Below are 19,050 nucleotides of genomic sequence, written 5' to 3' on the forward strand. Positions count from 1 at the left end.
AGTATGCATTTGGAAAGGAGTCGAGGCGAGAGCAATAAGTTTGAGCCAGGGATTTGCATAGATTGTGGTTGTGCCGTGCCGCGGCGTTTGGTGATTTACTCGTGGGCGAGGAGGCCTGATAAAACAACAGTGAGGCTTGAAATGCAAGCACAGGGTTAAAGAAATCACTATAAAGGAAAAGAATGCAGCCAAGAGAACATTTTTGACCAAATATATAATATACAAGGAAAAGGAAGTCACAAATTACTCAAAAAATATTTCAAATCAATGTGTGTACATTTAATTTTCTTTAAACACCTTTTTGTTAACATCGTTCAAGCTTGCCAATAAAATAAAACCAACAATAGCGAAAAACGCAATCGGAAAAATTATGAGAATAAAGCTGCTATTTGTTTATTTGAACATTACACAATCCCAACCGTGCTATTCATCGACTCAGTAGGCTTAGATCCGAGAAGGTAAAATTACACTCATTTGCAGCGTCGAGGCAACAACGTCTACGATATGTGTAAAATGTTACCGACAACGATTAGTGGAATTCCAGCCTCGCGATACAACTTATAAATACTTAAAAAAACAAGGCTCTTGCAGCATACATCATGTACTAACGGTGGGACAGGTTAGTTCTGTTGATTTTCCATTTGTTATAATAGTCCTCTTATTAGATGAGTCAATTCAGTTGCTATGTTATTAAAGTTGTTAGAAAATGGATCTTGTAATGAAACGTTTTAAAGGTTGTTATTACCTTTAATTGTTGCGTTGGAGTTGCACATTCTAATTATAATTATTATGTACCTCATTCTCTTTATAATTGCTATTCGGAAAACGTACAGTAAAATTTAGATAAAAACATGAACCAAATTTCATTATATCTGTGCCTATTAGAAAACATTTGGAATATATTAGTGTTTCACAATAACCATGAATGGATTAACGATACATTTTAGCGGCAAATAATTAACAAATGAAGGATCTATGGAGAGTTGCGACATTCGGCCTATGCGGGTTATTACTGGCTGTAAGTTCCACTGTTTTCAAACGTAATCAGCAGATAACCAGTCCATAAATTATTAGTTGCATTGTATCTGTCGAAAGTTTGTCTAGCCGTTAGAACTACTGCAATTTTCAGCCAAGAGGTTAATATTGGTATTAATACATACATACATACATACATAAACTCACGCCTCTTTCCCGGAGGGGTAGGCAGAGACTACCTCTATCCACTTGCCACGATCCCTGCATACTTCCTTTGCTTCATCCACATTCATAACTCTCTTCATGCAAGCTCGGCGGTTTCGGGCACTTTTGACCTGACCCTTCACCAGGACGTCCTTAATTTGATCAAGATATGTTCGTCTAGGTCTTCCCACCCCGACCTTTCCCTCCACACTCTCCTTGTATATCTGCTTAGTCAACCTGTTTTCATTCATCCTCTCCACATGACCGAACCATCTTAACATACCCTTTTCTATTCCTGTAACTACATCTTCTTTCACATCACAACATTCCCTTATCACGCTGTTCCTTATCCGGTCACTCAATTTCACACCCAACATACTCCTTAACGCTCTCATTTCCACTGCATTTATTCTGCTTTCGTGCTTCTTTTGCCATACCCAACTTTCACTCCCATACATTAATGTCGGGACCAACACGCCCCTGTGCACAGCCAGTCGAGCTGTGGATAGTTTCTGACTGCTCATAAAGGCATGCAAAGCTCCATTCACCATGTTCCCCGCGTTCACTCTCTCATTGGTATTAATATTTTGGGATATGCTTTTTCTACGGAAGGATGTTGTGTAAGGTTGTATGAATATTTAAATCAAACTAAGAACGTTTTAGTGTCCTTCTCGCATTAGTCCAGGTCATACCGGAGAGGAGCCTGGGGATGCACATGATTACGATCCTAACCTAATCCTCTGGGCAACAAAGTTTTAACACGAAAGTTTAAGTAATATAGTTACCTTCTAGGTGATATTTTAATATGTTCGTGTCGAAGGATGAAATGACATAATTAAAGATTAGCATCAATGAAGAGAAGAGAGAAGAATTAATAAGAGAACTTAATTTACATAAAAAGAACATGCTTGAGAGTAAGAGGAAATTAGTATTTACTTAATAATTATGTGTTAGTGATATAGAAACTGGAATAGCACAATAATAAATTTACGCTGCTACATTTTAAAATAAAAATCGTCTTCGATGTTCGTCTAATTGCAGACCTGGCTCAATGGATACGATATCTTTTACAAAAAGTATATCACCGATTTTGCCTTCCAAGAAATCAATTACAACGTTCATTTGCATAAAAACGCACGACTTTGAATTCTACGCGCTACACAATAAAGATCATGATCCATTTAGTGTGCAAGCAGTGGCTAACTGTAAAGGCGTCGGTCATGGGCACTGCGCCAGAAGTGGTAGCCGTTCGCTTCCGCAGGGCGCTAAGTTCGTTTCTAATGATGCCGAAATGAACACATGATACTATCGGTGATCTTGCATCGTAAGTATTTTCATCATCTTCTACATGTTCTTCAATTGACAGTTTATTTTTATGACTCTCATTCCTAAATTTATTCCTTAGTTTAGGTATATGTCAAAATCAGCGTAGTAAATCAAAAACATGACAAATTAAAAGAAAAATGATGTGGGTACGTCATTTGTCAATCAGGCGAATCATACTTGTCAGGACATTTAACCTTTTGTTTTAATATAGAAAAGAAAGAAAGAACCTTTTGTTTTTGAAGCAATTGTATCATTCATAGGTATCGTCACCTTATTGATTTCAAACTAATGATGAGGTTAGTCTTTGTATCTTTGGGTCTAGAAACACATTAACATAAAAACTTAACATTAATTAGTAACTAGTTAATCGCTGTCGCCATACTGGCTCGTTATCTACTAAACCTGTTTATGTACAAACGATCTCTGATGAACTTTCTTATTTGCTTGCGGTTAAATATAAGTTCCTTTTTTAAACATCATCTTATCCAATTTATGGTTAAAAATAACAAAAACATTTTCACTAATGATTTTTTAACTCTCTTTCTCATTGTCAAAGACAGGAAGAGGCGGAAATGATAACTTAGATTTAAGTTGGTTTTTATTTTTGTCCAAAAACTAGGCAGGTGGGTATTAAAAAGACATGTAAGTATTAGTCATATTCAAAGTTCTGATAATCAAATGTTATTTTTAAAAGTTTACACCTAAATTAATTATTAAAAGAAACTAGTTTTAGAGAAGTGGGTCGAAGCCCCAGCAAGCCCACACACACGTGTATTAAAGTATTACCTATCTTTAAATACTCCTAGTACGTGAATGCGCTATGAGTTCTTAATACAAGGACCTGCTATATTTGCATAAAATAGAGTTACTCTCCATTCCGTTGGTAGTCAAAGTGTTTGATGAACAATGATGAAAGAAATAATCCAGTATCTATTAAGCTGCTGCTTAGTCAAATGAAATTAAGTAATTTACATACATACATATAGTCACGTCTATATCCCTTGCGGGGTAGTCAGAGCCAACAGTCTTGAAAGGACTGATAGGCCACGTTAAGCTTTTTGCCTTGGTGATAGATTTGAGATTCAAAGTGACAGGTTGCTAGCCCATCGCCTAAAAGAAGAATCCCAAGTTAGTAAGTATTAGTAAGTAATTTAAAACAATATTAAAGCATGGAAATAAACAGTATAAGAGTATGTATGTAGGGTTCAAGTATTTATAATCGAAATGGCTTCAGTCTAAAATACAATGGCGTATAGCGCGTGTAATGTTAGAAATAAATTATGGAAAGTCATGCCGGTGCATTATGATAAATCGCACAACTACGCACTTCCTAGTGTTGCAAATTTATAACAACATTGTATAAAATACAAAAACGGCTGAATAATTTAATGAGTTTTACTAATCGATTTTATTAGTATGGTCTTTGCACCGTTTATGGTCAGGTAAAGAAATAAAATGAGGCAGTTGTAAGCTTGGAAGCATAACATGTTATAATTATGTCAATATTTTACTATGTGGCGTAACCATAAAGTTGTCTGTTCATTCAAGACAAACAATTTTTTAATTATAATTTTATACATATATGTATATCTATATATCATCGGCTTAATTTTCTTTCTTCCACTTTTTATGCTTATCCCATCTTAATATTCAATTATTTAATGCTCAGCAGAAATCATAAGAGAAGTTCGTAAGACAGTTGATTCTAAAAATTAATGATTTTTATGTTTGTCACCTCTTATATATTTTTACGCATATAAGATGGCAGAATGCCCGGTGAATTAGTCACGGCATATACAAACTACAAAAATTATCATAATTTTCGTTTGTTTACGTATTTTTGTCAGTTGCCGAGGTTACGACCCCCAAGCTAGACCCTACTACAGAAACAGGCGCCGCGCAGTTATAACACGCCCCTACAAAAAATGTGGAGAGCTAAAAATTTTACTTTCGCCTGTTGGGGTCAGAATACATTTCGGGTGATATTTTGCACTGGTATTAGCTTATATACTATTCAATATTTTATGGTAAGGCTAGACGAATAAAGAAACCTAAGTTTATTTCCAAGATTTTGCATTTTAACTGCACGAGAAGATCTGAGGAACTTGTGTAACTAAATTTTCAATGTGGTTTTTAAGTTCAACTATAAATAAGAAAAGGAAAATTAATGATCTTATATTATTCTGCATTTGGAAAATCGTTTTAATCACAACATCGTCGTTATTTTAACCGAAATTTGTAACGTAACTTTAAGTTCAGTTAACTCTTTGCTTTCTTAAAAACAATATTACAAACAGTGTTTTAGGTTCTATTGTTCATTTCGAAGTTGTTGAACCCAAAAAAGAAAAATCACAAAAACATTGACCAAATACACGGCATGTATTAACGCAACATGACGCAGGTAGATACAAAGGGTGCAAGCGCGTGAGTTGTGACTCGTCAAACGAGAAGTTTTTATCGGGTGTGCTTTGCTGTCGTCGTTGAATAGAAATGAGTCTTGAATAATGCATGCGCCTACTCCCTCCACCGCTATACACGAACCGATTTGCAGCAAACACTATATTCCAAATCCAAATTTATTAACTAGCAAGCAGTAAACGATGGCTGAACATATTTTGATATGACAAAAATCTGAAACAAACACGAAAATCTGGCAAAAGTTTAAAATAACTAGTTAGTTACAATAAGAATCACTAATGTAAATCAAATAAAAGAAATTTTAATCCAAATAAAAAAAAAGCAAATTTAAAATACATGTAAATACAATCAAAAAATAATAATATCTTCACTAATAGTGTTTTTATAATTAGATGACGATTAACAACATTATGAAAATATTGTGCAATAGTTCAATCAGAAATGAGACCGAAGGGAAAACAATCAAATTATCTGTAGACATTTAACTATTTTTGGATAGGGTCAAAAGACTTCAACGAGCATCATCATCAAGAGCAAATTAATCTTCAAAAAATTTATTCTGATCAGTAAAATTATATTTTAAACATTTAAGAAATAACGTTATAATCTTACGATACAATAACAGTTTATTAATTATCGTAATGAAGATAAGAAATCGCGAATACACATGTAATTTATTGTTTTTAGATAGTAAACGTTTATAATACGTAGCTAAGAGATAACATGATGAACTCGAGTCAATGTAAATATGTTTGTGAAATCTAGGATTCCAAATTATTTTCTCTTTTAATTAAAAATTTATGTATCTACCTATTATTATAAATTTAAAAATATTTTTTTTTATCAATAGGATCTAGACTTAAGTAACGATCCATAAATGTGATTGCTTTGACGTTTAGATTACCACAACAATTTAAAAAAATGGGCTCTATATTTTTATACAAATTTCAATAATTCTCTACGCCAGATTAATACCATTGTCATAATTAAAAATCCACATCATAAACACGAAACCATAGATAGATACTCTTTATCCGCTTATCAAATCAAAATCAAGTGTTGATCCTGGGGCTAAAGAACTAAATCGTGTCTAAGAAGTTCTAGATACTACAAAGTCTTCAAGTACATAACGGTACCTTTATAGGCTGAGACGGGATCGACGCAGGCCGAGCCGCTGCGTTGGCGGGATGCGCCTTTTATGAAGCAATCAAATGTTCTATAGCCCTAGATGCATTTTGATGGAAGATATGTTTATGTAAAGCTAGCGGTTGTACCAGACACTACACATACAGGTCTCAAATGTGATAAAGATATTCAAAACTCTGGTGATTTGAACATCTGTGAAGTAACATGATTTATCTTGGCACTATTTAACTCGATCAAGTTAAAATGTGAATGGCAGACTTAAAGCTGTGTAGGTCTTACTTAAAGATTTAAAAAATAATTTTTTTACGTAACATTACAGATTACATTTTTTTAACAAGAATCTAAATCTATCTTTTAAAATTTTCATATAATATCTAAATAACTTAATGAATAGGTACTAAACCTAAAGCTAAAACTGAAACGAGTAGTTTTAGTTTGTATATAACAAAAGATGATAACAAACTAAAATTAAATTTACGAATTTGACAGTCTCTGCATAGCATCAACCTGCGGGAGCGTGCCCAGAAAACTGGAAGGTTGCTATTTTGGATGGAAATGCTGATTTTCTAAGTCAATTTTAAGTATCTAGAATTTGTCAATTTAATTTTAGTTTGTAATCATCTTATTTATAAGTAGTTTTATTTAATGAGCTGCAATAAGGAACAAAATTTTAAATGATAAATCTCATTAATACATACTGTCATGACACATGGCTTTGAATGGAACAAATTGACATCAATAACGTATTCACGAGGAAAATATTCCTTTAATCTTTTCATTATAATAGGTGTTACGTCACAAATGTTTTCCTGATAAAATAATAATAAAGTTACATGCCTTTTTATCTACATATAAATTATTCTAATTAAATGAGTCTGGCAAGAAAAATCTAATGTAAAGGATGCAGATGAAGGTAGTATTGATAATTATATTGTAATTAAACAGAGTTGATTGGTTAGAAATATATAGTAAATTATGGATAAAACTGTATATGTTTTCAACAAGACATTGACCCTCAAGTTCCACAATTCTGAATTGTATGTAAGTCATAGACATAGTACGAGGTATTATACTGAAGAGAAGGCATTTTACGACTCTCGGTTTATGTATAAACAGTTAGCCGTATGGATGCGGCCGCATCCGTCAAGATATTAAATTGTCTAATTCTAATACATACATACATACATTTAATTTTTAACGCTTTTACACCTGTTGTGCTAAAAATTAACTATAGACTGAGGATAACTATTAAAAAGGGCAGAACAATCTTACAGACACGTGGTTCTTATTTATTTAGAACAATAGAAAGATTTTGCATAAAGGAGTTTAACGTTGAAAAATTAACAATGGTAATCAAACTGACTCCGTAAATATTCAATGTTTATTATAATTAAAACAATTTTAACTATCTGCTGTTCAGAGGAGATCTACAATGCCACGACGAGAAAGCTTGTACTGCACACAATGCGATTGCTCGTGCTTGCGACACCGACACCGCCTCGGCTTGAATGCGCCTGCGCTGCGTCGTCGTCAATGTATATCAATTTTAAGGCCAAAGGTCGCTATCAGAATTAAGACTAAAAAAATAAGTCGCATGACACTTCCAATCAACATTCGGCATCATCTTAAAAAATCATATTTATTGACTTGTCAATTTTATATCAAATTTAAATGAACTTTTATAAAAGTCAATCTTTAATGTATAATTTATTCCGTCGATAAATTAAGGTGTTAAGTATCCATTTATGAATAAAAAATAACGTGGAATTACTATAAATGTTTGAAAACACACCTCTGTAAACAGCGCAGGTAAGGACGAAGGATCTTTTGTTAATATAAAAGACTCACCGCAGCTAGGCGTCGAGTTGACACTTTGAAAGGTAAATAACACTACGAGAAATGACAATAAAGCCTTAATGAACTACTGTTTCTGTAGATAGACATTGCACGCTACCTTTTGCAGGTTTAGATGTACATTTGTATGAAACGGAAGCTTTTATTTGCTTTCACTCAACAAGAATCGCTCCTAATTAAAAAGAATTTTACTGAGACTTCAACGAAAATGAAATCGTAAGTTAAAGATTAGACATAATAGCAGGTGAGTAACAAAAAATTATAGCTTAGTCAAGGCGATCGGAGCAAAAGGAAAAGTTAAAGTTTATCTAGTATGAGTAGATAGAGGACTACACAATAAGCTCGACCCACGCGATAATCGCGATGAATCATGCGCCCGCGCCGCACTCCACAGTACACACAACGAGAACAGCAAAAACATTACCTACTTTTGAATAAGTCCCCTTTCTCTTTCTACACCTCAGAGCGTGCACAGTGTTAGGCGCCATAGTTACATCGATAAATAAATAAATATAAATGAATCATACGGTAGCCTCGTAACCTTCGTAACTTACTCGGCTGTAGCCGACAATGGCGGCAATCAGTCCAATTAGAAATTTTATGATAATATTCTTTGAAATTTAGTTATGACTTCAGTCAATATTTCCATAAAATGTGTTACGCATGTAAGTGTGTAGAAATATGTCAAAGATGGATGTTCGAAATAAATTAATACAGTTTAAATTAAACCCAATGGTAGCAGAAGCAAAATGTTTATTCGGGAATACGCCAAGTGGCACATAAAACTTTTAAAGAGACATAAATTTTCCTTTTAATCTGGCTTCTGGGCGACATGATGACAAATAAAAAATGAATAAATAAGTCCTTTCACTTGATAATCGCTTTAAAAAGACGCAAATATGCAATCTACACAATGAAAACAAATCCAAATAAAAATATTAATTAAAATTACTTTTTAATTCGAAATAGACAGGTGATTACATAAAGTAATTAACATGATAATAATACTACTACACCTGACGTTACTCTTAATGAAACCTTCAAGTGTGCTAGTTTCGAAATGTACCTTAAAAGCAATCTCTTTATAAGAAATCTATTTGATTATTACTTCGGACATTAATATATTGTCGCATTAAACGTCCAGTCATTGCAATCAAAGCGTGACGGAGTCGAACGAGTGGCCATGAGGTGCGTAGAGCGACCGGCCGGTGTGATACGTAGAAACGGTGACTCACTGAACGAGAGGAGGGATACGAGAAATCATGTACAAGAAAAGGATAAGACATGTCACAAACCGGTTTTGAAATTTCGAGTTTCGATCCGATATGCTCCTGTCTGTGCCAAGTCGACTTCGCTTGAGTAGAGCTACTCTTATCTACTGCCGTTCACGAAACACGGGGAAGTTGTAGATCATTACTTTTTGTATTTCTTTTTTCTCCAATCTCGGCGCGGTTGGACTTTATTTTATGGTATCAACTGCTTGCCGTCTCAGTTGATATATTTAGTTTTCTTTAATGTAAGTACATTCGTAAATTTCGTGATACATTTTTAGGAACCGGCATTGTGAAGAATTCGCAAATAATGTTATCAGGTAGGAAACATCCACAGAACACTCTCTTTATCAAGACTCTGTCTGTCATAATGATGTCACCCACTGCTTTAATCTTATCTGTCGAATGATATAACTTAACTTCGGAATGTTCTATGACTGCCTTCTGTTTACAAAACAGATAGTCGGAAACTATTATGCTTTAAGAGATTTAAATTGCGTAATTTTAATTTAAAGACGCAATGGACTCATTACTTTAAACTTAATTATAATCATCATTAAGATTTTGGTTACTAAGAAAAAAGTGAAGAAGAAATTAAATGTTACGAAACGTTGACTAACATAAAGTTTAGTTAAGATAGTCTATCAGAAACAGACAGTATACACATGTTCGCGTGTGAAACACGAGATCACCTGAAGAAAGTCTCGGTAACATTACAGGAATTTTCCGAATGGGTGGAAATCATCGCGTCTCGGTGAATCATTAAATGTTTTTGTTTGATGCTGTGGTGAAAACGCACGTTGTAGGTGTATTCGCTAAATTAAACTAGAGATTTCTGATGCTGAATTGAAATTGTGTGAAATAAAAATCAAACAACTTTCAGCGTGTTCTTATAATTTCCCCATCACTTCAGTGTTAGCCACTTGTCGATTTCTTTGAGAGCTTCGACTAAGTAAATAAACTAAAGTGATTCACACCGAGATGATAAGTTTCTGGGATACGATTGCTAAGAAAATATTTGGTATGATTTATGTAAGTAATTGGTTTTATTTCAAGTCAGAATGTTGAGTGTCGTTTTTATTAGATTAAAATCTAGAAGAAAATAAAAACGAAGGAAGAAAAAATTTAATAAAAAAGGATAAAAACATGTTAACCTCACTTCGGGGGAAAATATGCTTAATTCTCAAGCTAACAGTTTCAGTCAATACAAATGAAAGAGGCCAAATGTAATGGGCCCACTTTTAGAGTATTTCCAGTTAGAAGTTTCATCATAAAATAGAAATTACATTAATGATACAAAATTAATAACATTTAAGTAGTTACAAGTAGTTACACGGTGTTGAAAACTGGTCATAAAACTAAAATAACTTTACGATACAATTTGAATATTCGCCAAATTCAAACTCGTACATGTCGCTACAATTTAGCGAAATTCTTAGTAAAAATCATTGCAATTTTTTTATGTTAATATCATAAAGAAAATAATACATGTTCAAACGATTGTAAATTTGAATATTTTATATATAGAAAAAGAACCAGTTCAGACAGAGTCAGAGCAGATATCCAAAAGATTTAAATTAAGCTAGATGACTTGATCTATCATAATAAATTTTTTCTCTCAAATTATACTTATTAGAAAACAACAAAACCTCTACATAAAACAAACAACCTCCCTGTATCGCTGTATAGTTTTTAGTATCGTGTAACAAAACAATTATATGTGCCGGTGACGTGTAAGTAGGCGAAATGTCCTACCGTATTGTAGATTACGCGATTACTTTATCGCAAATTAACTTTTCCGAGAAAACTTCATGTTATAAAAATATTTTCGCTGTTCGTCAGGAAACTTTTTAATTTACACTCGTTTTGATTAGATTTTGAATAGGTACTACAACATTAATGAATGAAATTTATAATATCATAAACGAAATATCTCTATATGGAAAAGAAGATATGATTACCATTAAGTATTACTTCAGGTGACATATATTAAAAAAATACAAAAAGAATTAAAATCCTTAGCTGCTAAAAATACTTTTTGTTTCACAATAGCAACGAACTTCATATGTATTTACAACAATTATATTAAATGATTACCTAAATCAAAAGATTAAAAGATCATCTTACAAACGCAATTGTAACAAATGAACGTGGACATATCAATGACGAGGTTGATAAAAGGATGAATAGCTGCGGGCATACACTACATAAAACGGAACAAGGCATAATTTTATCGTGGGCCAACAATCGTTAAAGCTACTGTTACGACAGCGCAAGTAACCGGTCTGACCACTTCCACTCCCGAAACGGCGCCAATCATAGCCTTAACACCAGACGCAAAGCATTGTAGTAATAGCACGCATCATACATATAATCCCGTCTATACTCCTTGCAGGGTAGACTGAGCCCACAGTCTCGAAAAGATCAATAGGCCACGTTCAGCTGTTTATCTTAATGATAGAATCGAGATTCATAGTATAGTGGCAGGTTGCTAGCCCGTCGCCTAAAAGTAGAATCCCTATTGGAGTGGTCCTATACTTTTATCTATTGAAGCCGGGAACCACACGGCACACAATTGTTAAACTAATAGTAACAACCAACTGATCATCCCACTGCTTTCTCTTCTTATCGGTTCTTAAACTGTAATTAAAACCTTATCAGATATCACGGGCACTTTCGTGTTGCGTGTGTGACTAATGTTAAACGTGTATATGTATGTCGATAAGAAGTAAATACGACCTTGATGAAGTCGGTCTATGATTCTGCTTCGCTGTATATTTTTAGATGACAATGAGGAATATCAATAATCAGTGTATTTACTAATTCTAACGTCAGCTGTAGTGATTCACCACGCCACAATGGTATCACGGTTCGAAAGACGTACGTTGTGTGACATAAATGGTACTTGATTGACAGTATTTGCTTATTTAGAATTTTGTTTTGGCATAGATGTAAGTAATATTGTTAGAAACGTATAACAAATTCAAGTCCGATTCGCTCCCAATACTAAGAATTTCAAAGAGTTCAACACGAGATTTTGAGCTAAAATATATACCCATTTGCGAATGTTTGTTCTTTCTTAGAGTAGCAAATTGGATGGTCAACTAGTAGCAAGTATCATGAAGAAGACCTTTTTCGAAACGGTAAAATTTCAGGAAATCCCAAATTATTATAGCAATATATTATAACAGTACCAGAAACCAGTAAGCTTATGCTAGAAATGAAAACGCCGGCGATTTATAAATCATTTCTTGTTTATTACTTGAGTCTCTTGCCAAGAGATGTTAATATCTTCGGTGCAATATAAATTTGTCAAGATGTTTTGTAAAGAGTTAAGTTTGGGTGACTGAAATTCTCTTCATTGGTGGCTATGTATGGTTCTGGACCAGAGGGTTTATTATTATCAAATACGATTTAATATTATTTGCTTAAGTAGATACCCAGCTGTTATTAAGTAAATAATGACTATTGTCTTCTCGGCTAGTCCAACCGCCTCAAACAACATTAATTTACACATTCAAGTACTTATTAGTGCGTTGTGATACGATTATCCAACCGTTGGCACGACTCGATACATCTTCTCACACATGCCGAAATTATCACATGCATTGGTGCCAATAGATGTCTGATTGATAGCTAACCCATCGGGCATTTATCCATACGTGAAATCGAGTAGGCGGACCGACAGTGCCCAAAGCATACATCTATTTATGCTTAGCGAAACAAAGCGAAAGTGGCTCTGAGTATCGACTTCCTGTGGAGCTCATTCGAAATTGCCGAAAGCATGATATTGCAGCAACATCGGCCACTGAAAATTATCCAGTGGCGTGTTGGAAATTGGTACTCTTATGAATTTAGAATCGAGTAATTGCCGCCGAAATTTAGCGCTCGAGGGTGTGCACCTGCAGGCTGCGTTCATTCATGAGAGCAGTCAAATGAAGCGGCGAGAGGTCGAGAACAATCCAAAGCAGATAATAACAGTCGGTTTTTCTTAGAAACAGTACAGCGTGGAGGCTTCGGCGGAGGGAATGTTGTGGTCTCGCTCGCGCATTGGGCGTATGAGCGAGAGCGCGTGGGCGGAGCAAGCGGTGTTATGTCATGGTGCGGGAGGAGGCGAGCCTCCGGCCGCGGCGCGCTGCACTCGCTGCATCCGACGACTTCCCGGCTCTTCATTAGTATCATTCGTCAAAAGAGTGCAGCATCAGACAATGAGTCAGGTTATCCGACAACATTATGTTACGACAACGACGAAAACGAGATCTTTTCAGTCCGTTCAGTAAATTTATTTATTGGCGCGATATTCTAATTTTTAATCGGTGAAAGTTATAAGTCACGATCCAATTAACTCCGAAGACCTGTTTAGTGATCGGCTACTGAGTGCACTTTTTATGCAAATGTCCGCAAATTGTTTGTGGAACGTTAAATGTAGAGCTGGTCAAGAATAAACCGCATTCACTAGGAATGGAACGATTTGGCCGCACATGGCACAATGCAGCCGATTTTATTACACTAACCAACGGTGAGGCGACGTTTATAAATCATACTTTTATGGTTATTCTTAGCGATAAACCCGACATTTCTAACGTGGATGAGAACGCGTGTGCGCCCGAAGCCAACTGGTGTTCGTATGTGCATTGGCCCGCTTTGCATTCGATAGCCCGCAGCGAGCTAAATATTAACTATAACTTGGACAATAATCCAGCCGGTATCGACAGAGCACTACCCTAGGGGTATTTGATCAACCTGTACCAAATAAAGCATATAAATATGAAACCTATCTTAGCGTAGGAAATGTTGAGTAAAATGTGGTCTATACTGCTTGTTAAATTTTAGCAACGCAATTTGGAACAAAATAAAACTTCTGTTTCTTGATAATTAGTTCATTCATATTCATAATTTGCTTAAGTACTTTGGTAAGTACAGAACGGCCATGAAAACGAGCACACGGGTGTAAATCGTTGCGTACAAAAGGAAGACGAGAGAAGTGTTTATTTGTTTCTTAAGTATGTTACAAAGGCCGATTAAATAATATTACGTGTAAATTGGCCCCGAATTTATCGTTGTATGTATTGTTTTATGAAACGCATGCTACATTAAAAAAAGAACAAAAAGAGCATTGCATAGCATCTGGAGATATTGTCTCGTTCACCAGTTGACTTCGTATTAACGATTTATATATTCTTCTGATTTAATAATGTCTTTTAACACCAGCAATGTATTAATATTTATTGGAAATAAGCCAAGACCAAGGGCTGGTAGAATAATCTCTAGATAACATGTTAAAATATTCTCGCACTTATATTTTTACACGTAGTAAACATATTCTTGATACAGTATCTTATTTAAGAGGTGAGGGTGAGAGTGTATTCATAAATTTATGTAATAACTGCTGAAAATGTAATTTTGTCAAAAGGCTGATTCTAAGCGCCAATGATTGAGATGAAAAATCCATTAATTAAAAGTCATCTAAACTTTGACACGAAGATAAATCTCCTAGGCCATAAAAATATAGTACGCTTAAATACATGTGATGGAGGATGAATCAAATAGTCTTTAAAAGTATGCCTAGTTCGTCTAATACTCACATATAATTAAAATGTTTAATATGTCATAAAACTTTAAACATATTTGGAAGTATAATGACGATACTCATTAAACCGTTATAAAAATAGGCATCCGTCAAATCTGAATAATTAAACATAAAATTAAGGTGTGTAATGTACCGTATGTCAGGTGGAAAATTTACGTCAATGTTATGCCATGTGGACTTGAAGGTCCAACTATATTCCTGTTGCTAGTATAAGACACTGAAACATTAAGCAAATCCTGCTAATATTAGTATTAATGCAAATGTTTGTAAGTATGTGTTGATGACCGTGCGTTTGTTTATCTTGCATGCAAAAAATATTATACAATTTTTTATGAAAATTTGCAGTACCTAATATTGCTTAACATTGGAATAACTTATTAAGTTAAAATTAATAGAAATATTTGGCGGGCAACAGTAAGTAAAAAAAATATACAATATATAAACGTGTCAAATTATTACTAACATTAGTACATAAGATTTACTAACAACTCTGGACTGTGTCTGAAATAAACATATTTTATTTTATTTTTATTTTTATTTATTTATATATTTTCAGAGTGAAGTTTGTGGAAAAATATGATTGGATCTTATAAAATTTTATGTGGCCTTTCAGTTTTTAAGACTGTTGGTTCTGCCTATCCCGCAAGGGATATAGACGTGACTATATGTATGTATGTTTGATCTTATTAAAAACTAAAGCAATGGCAGACAGTCACAAGGTATGACAAACACTATAAAATAGGCAACAGATTTAAAATGATATTTTTCTTGTAGGCGGACACAGGAATGTTTATTAAAAAAATATAAAAACAGTATGAGAGAGTGATGTACCAAAATAATAAACCAAAAATGAGACAAAAATTGTAAATAACTGCCAATATTAGTTAAATTTACAATGTCAAATATTGTTTTGTTTATTAAACAAATAAAAATTAAGAAGTAAGTGAAGCAGATCCTACAGTAATAATTAAATAAAAAAAATGTAAAGCTTAATATACTTTCAGAACATAATCACTAATCGTTGCAGCAACAAATAGAACAAACAACATCAAGTATTGCCTATTCCATAATCAGTATAGATAAATTGCAATTTGTTAACATAATTGTTTCTAGGTACAGTCCTGGTACTAGTGGTATAATTGGGCAATCAATCGGCCCCGCCCGGTTCAAACAGGCGGCAATTAAGTCTGGGCAAATGTAGCGAATCGTTCACGAACCGTAAACTTTGCAAATCTAGACGGTGATAGTGGTGAAAGTGATGCGAAAATTTGCGAGTAGTTAGTGTAATTGCTAAGTTATCGACTGCCTTAACGTAATTCTATTAATAATTAGAAAATTAACTAGCAATCTGGCTCAAATAGTAATATTTTTTTGTTATTTTTAAGTCGCGTAAAAAGGTGGTTTCCATTGATGCGGTTTTTATAAAAACTGTTATAATATTTAAAATACTTCATTTCATTTTAGAGTATAAATTCTTTGACTAAATTGTCTATTATAGTACTCACTATCTCATTATCAATTATTATGTATTTTCATTAAATCGTATTTTGTGTTTGTCACTGATGGAAATCACACGTTTTTTGATTAGATTAGATACGTGGACTTTCAGGTGGTCATCAAAATGCCTAGGATTTACAAAACGAGTCATATCACGCCGATAAATTCATCTAAAAATAATTCGCATCTTGTAGGATGCTCGAATGATGGATTCTTTTTATTATTGAAGAGATAAAAATATTTACTTGCGAATAAAGTAGCAAACACCGATCAGACGGATCCACATGACATCATTTGTTGCTATCAGGTTTCCGCGGAAATGATAACGATAAGGAGAAGATTTCTGATAGCTCAATGATTGTTTTGTATCAAATTAAATTTTATTTATGGGGCGTGTGTAGGTTACATTATTTAATTTTATTTAGCTTTTATGAAGACAAAATTTCGAGTTGGAAAAAAATTAATATTATTAGTCGAGAAATATTGGAAGTTTTTTCTGTTTTCATAAATTTAAGAATTGCCTAAAATGAGAAATTGTTTCCTTACCAAGGTTTGCGTAGTATCCGGCGGGGTGCATCATGACTTATGTACGAATCACCGGAGTAAATTTTCCATTTTGTCACTTACCTAAAACGAATAGAACACATAATAATAATAAGTACTTAATAATATATAGAGAAAACATAAAATTAAAATATAATAATCGAAATTAACTTAGGTGTTGTTCCTGTATTTTGAACTTTAGGATTATTTTAGAAGTATGGAAAACCATAGAATGGAATAGAATTATGAAATAGAATGTATTCATGCGCTTTTAAAAAAAATTACGAAATGGACCGGTAGAAAAACCATGATACATTTAATAATAAATTATTAATAAATATTAAGTATCATTTATTGATGAAAGAAATCTCTATGAATAAAAGATTTGTAAATTTATTTTCTTACTCTTATATTGATACCGGATTATTTACCTATCTGTTTGCTATTTTCTAAAGGTTGATTGAAATTAATTACTTGATGTATTATTTTTATTATTCAGTTTCCTTAAAATTTCTTCCAGCTTCTGGTATTATTTTCAGATTGTATATTTAATTTTATGAAGTAATATGGACAAATACTTAATTAGAACATTTAATAATCCCTCTGATTGACATTAATTTGATAAACCGCAGAATGTAATACCGACAATAATCATGAGTACAGTCGCGTACATATTATTTTCTGCACAAAAATTATTATTCAACTAGAGGCCGCCCGCGACTTCGTCCGCATGGAAACCCTATCAATCCCGCGGGAACTCTGGGATAAAAAGTAGCCTATGTGTTATTCTGGGTCTTCAGCTACCTACATACCAAATTTCATGGTAATCGGTTCAGTAGTTTTTGCGTGAAAGAGTAACAAACATCCATACAAACTTTCGCCTTTATAATAGTAGTAGGATTAATCCATTAGATTGTTGTTACATTTATATTGTCATATCAAAAATAAATAAATTAATAAAACAAAAAAATACATTTACGTCAAAGGAATAGGTATATTCATTAATAAAAAAAATATATGAAAAGGCGCTTAAGAAAATGAAAGTTTAAAAAAAATAGTTTTCTAATTGTACTGTTGTTACACTCCCTAAGGAGTGTTTTTCCTTTGAAATAGAGGTTTTAATTTATCAAACGCATTAATGACATCTTATAAAACGACTTTATAACTAAACTTTAAAATTAGGAACATCTCACATCTCATGGATATCTGTGTGTTTTTTCACGTCGTCAATTTTATTGACATTTTATCAGTATTTCTACAGCCAAGCAAATCAGATGCTACCCAACATAGACAACAAACCTCTCGATTTAAATTTTAAAACATTCCGTTAGAAGATATTTCCAAACATAACTGTACACTAAATCTGTAATATCAAGTGGAGATCAATATGTAACCGCACGGATGGCCGTTCGTAATAGCCGCTCATTGGAGTTGCAATATTGTACATTATTTGCGTCGGATGTGCATAGCATATTCGGCATAGGGGCCAAAATGCTAGCAGGGGCAGCATACCCGAGGCCGAGGCATGCAGAGGCGAGCACACGTGGCTTCCATGGCTGCCTGCCTAGGAATCTGACCAAATGCCCATCGGAGCACGATTGTTAGCTAAATAGCGATGGCTTATTTACGAGCTATACTGTTTGCTCCAAAACAATGTCTAGAGGTGAGAGGTCCGACGATGGAATTTTTTAAGTCTGCCGTACTAGGTTAATGTATTGTTTTTGTTTTGTTTATGAGAGAACGGTATTATTTATAACGCAATATTTATGTAGTGACATGATTCTTTTATTCCTCTCTGATTGAAAATTTGTCTATGAATAAATGCTAATACTAAGAGCATTAATTACTTACTACTAAAGGTAATGTATAGCCTTCATATAAAGATATTTTGATTTTATCATTACAACAACATTTAAAAATAGAACTTAATAGGTGATTATAATTTTACTAAAAAAAGTTAGACGGTGTAAAGATAAAAAGGAATCGTGTTTTTAGAGGTTGTTAACAAAATCATGCAGTAATTTAAAGTTTGGATCATTAAGAAAAAAGTTGTTTTAACGTGAAACAGAAGCCAATAGTCAACCGCAGCCTTAAATTTGAGTACAATTGTCTATCTGTGATATAATCGCATAATTTCGTGAAACTTTCTAGAAATATACATTTCTTCGTTAAATTCTTTACAATGCTAAGCAAATTTCAACCTTTAGCGGCCTTAGCAACAATGGC

At 33.6% G+C, this 19,050-nt stretch overlaps 1 protein-coding gene across 2 annotated transcripts in view; it reads right to left on the reverse strand.

The window, feature by feature from the left end:
• Window positions 1-19,050, reverse strand: part of LOC106131324 (protein scalloped) — a 64,700-nt gene that overhangs the window by 34,186 nt on the left and 11,464 nt on the right. Inside the window, exon 2 of one of the 2 annotated variants that reach the window (XM_013330392.2) lies at window positions 16,828-16,908. The exons of the other annotated variant lie outside the window; for it this stretch is intronic. Within the exon in view, the coding sequence (XP_013185846.2) occupies window positions 16,828-16,861 (34 nt within the window). The 5' untranslated portion in view covers window positions 16,862-16,908. The remainder of the gene's footprint in view (window positions 1-16,827; window positions 16,909-19,050) is intronic. 2 annotated transcript variants of the gene reach the window in all.

Source organism: Amyelois transitella, chromosome 6 (assembly GCF_032362555.1).
Source record: "Amyelois transitella isolate CPQ chromosome 6, ilAmyTran1.1, whole genome shotgun sequence".
Classification (NCBI taxonomy): domain Eukaryota; kingdom Metazoa; phylum Arthropoda; class Insecta; order Lepidoptera; family Pyralidae; genus Amyelois; species Amyelois transitella.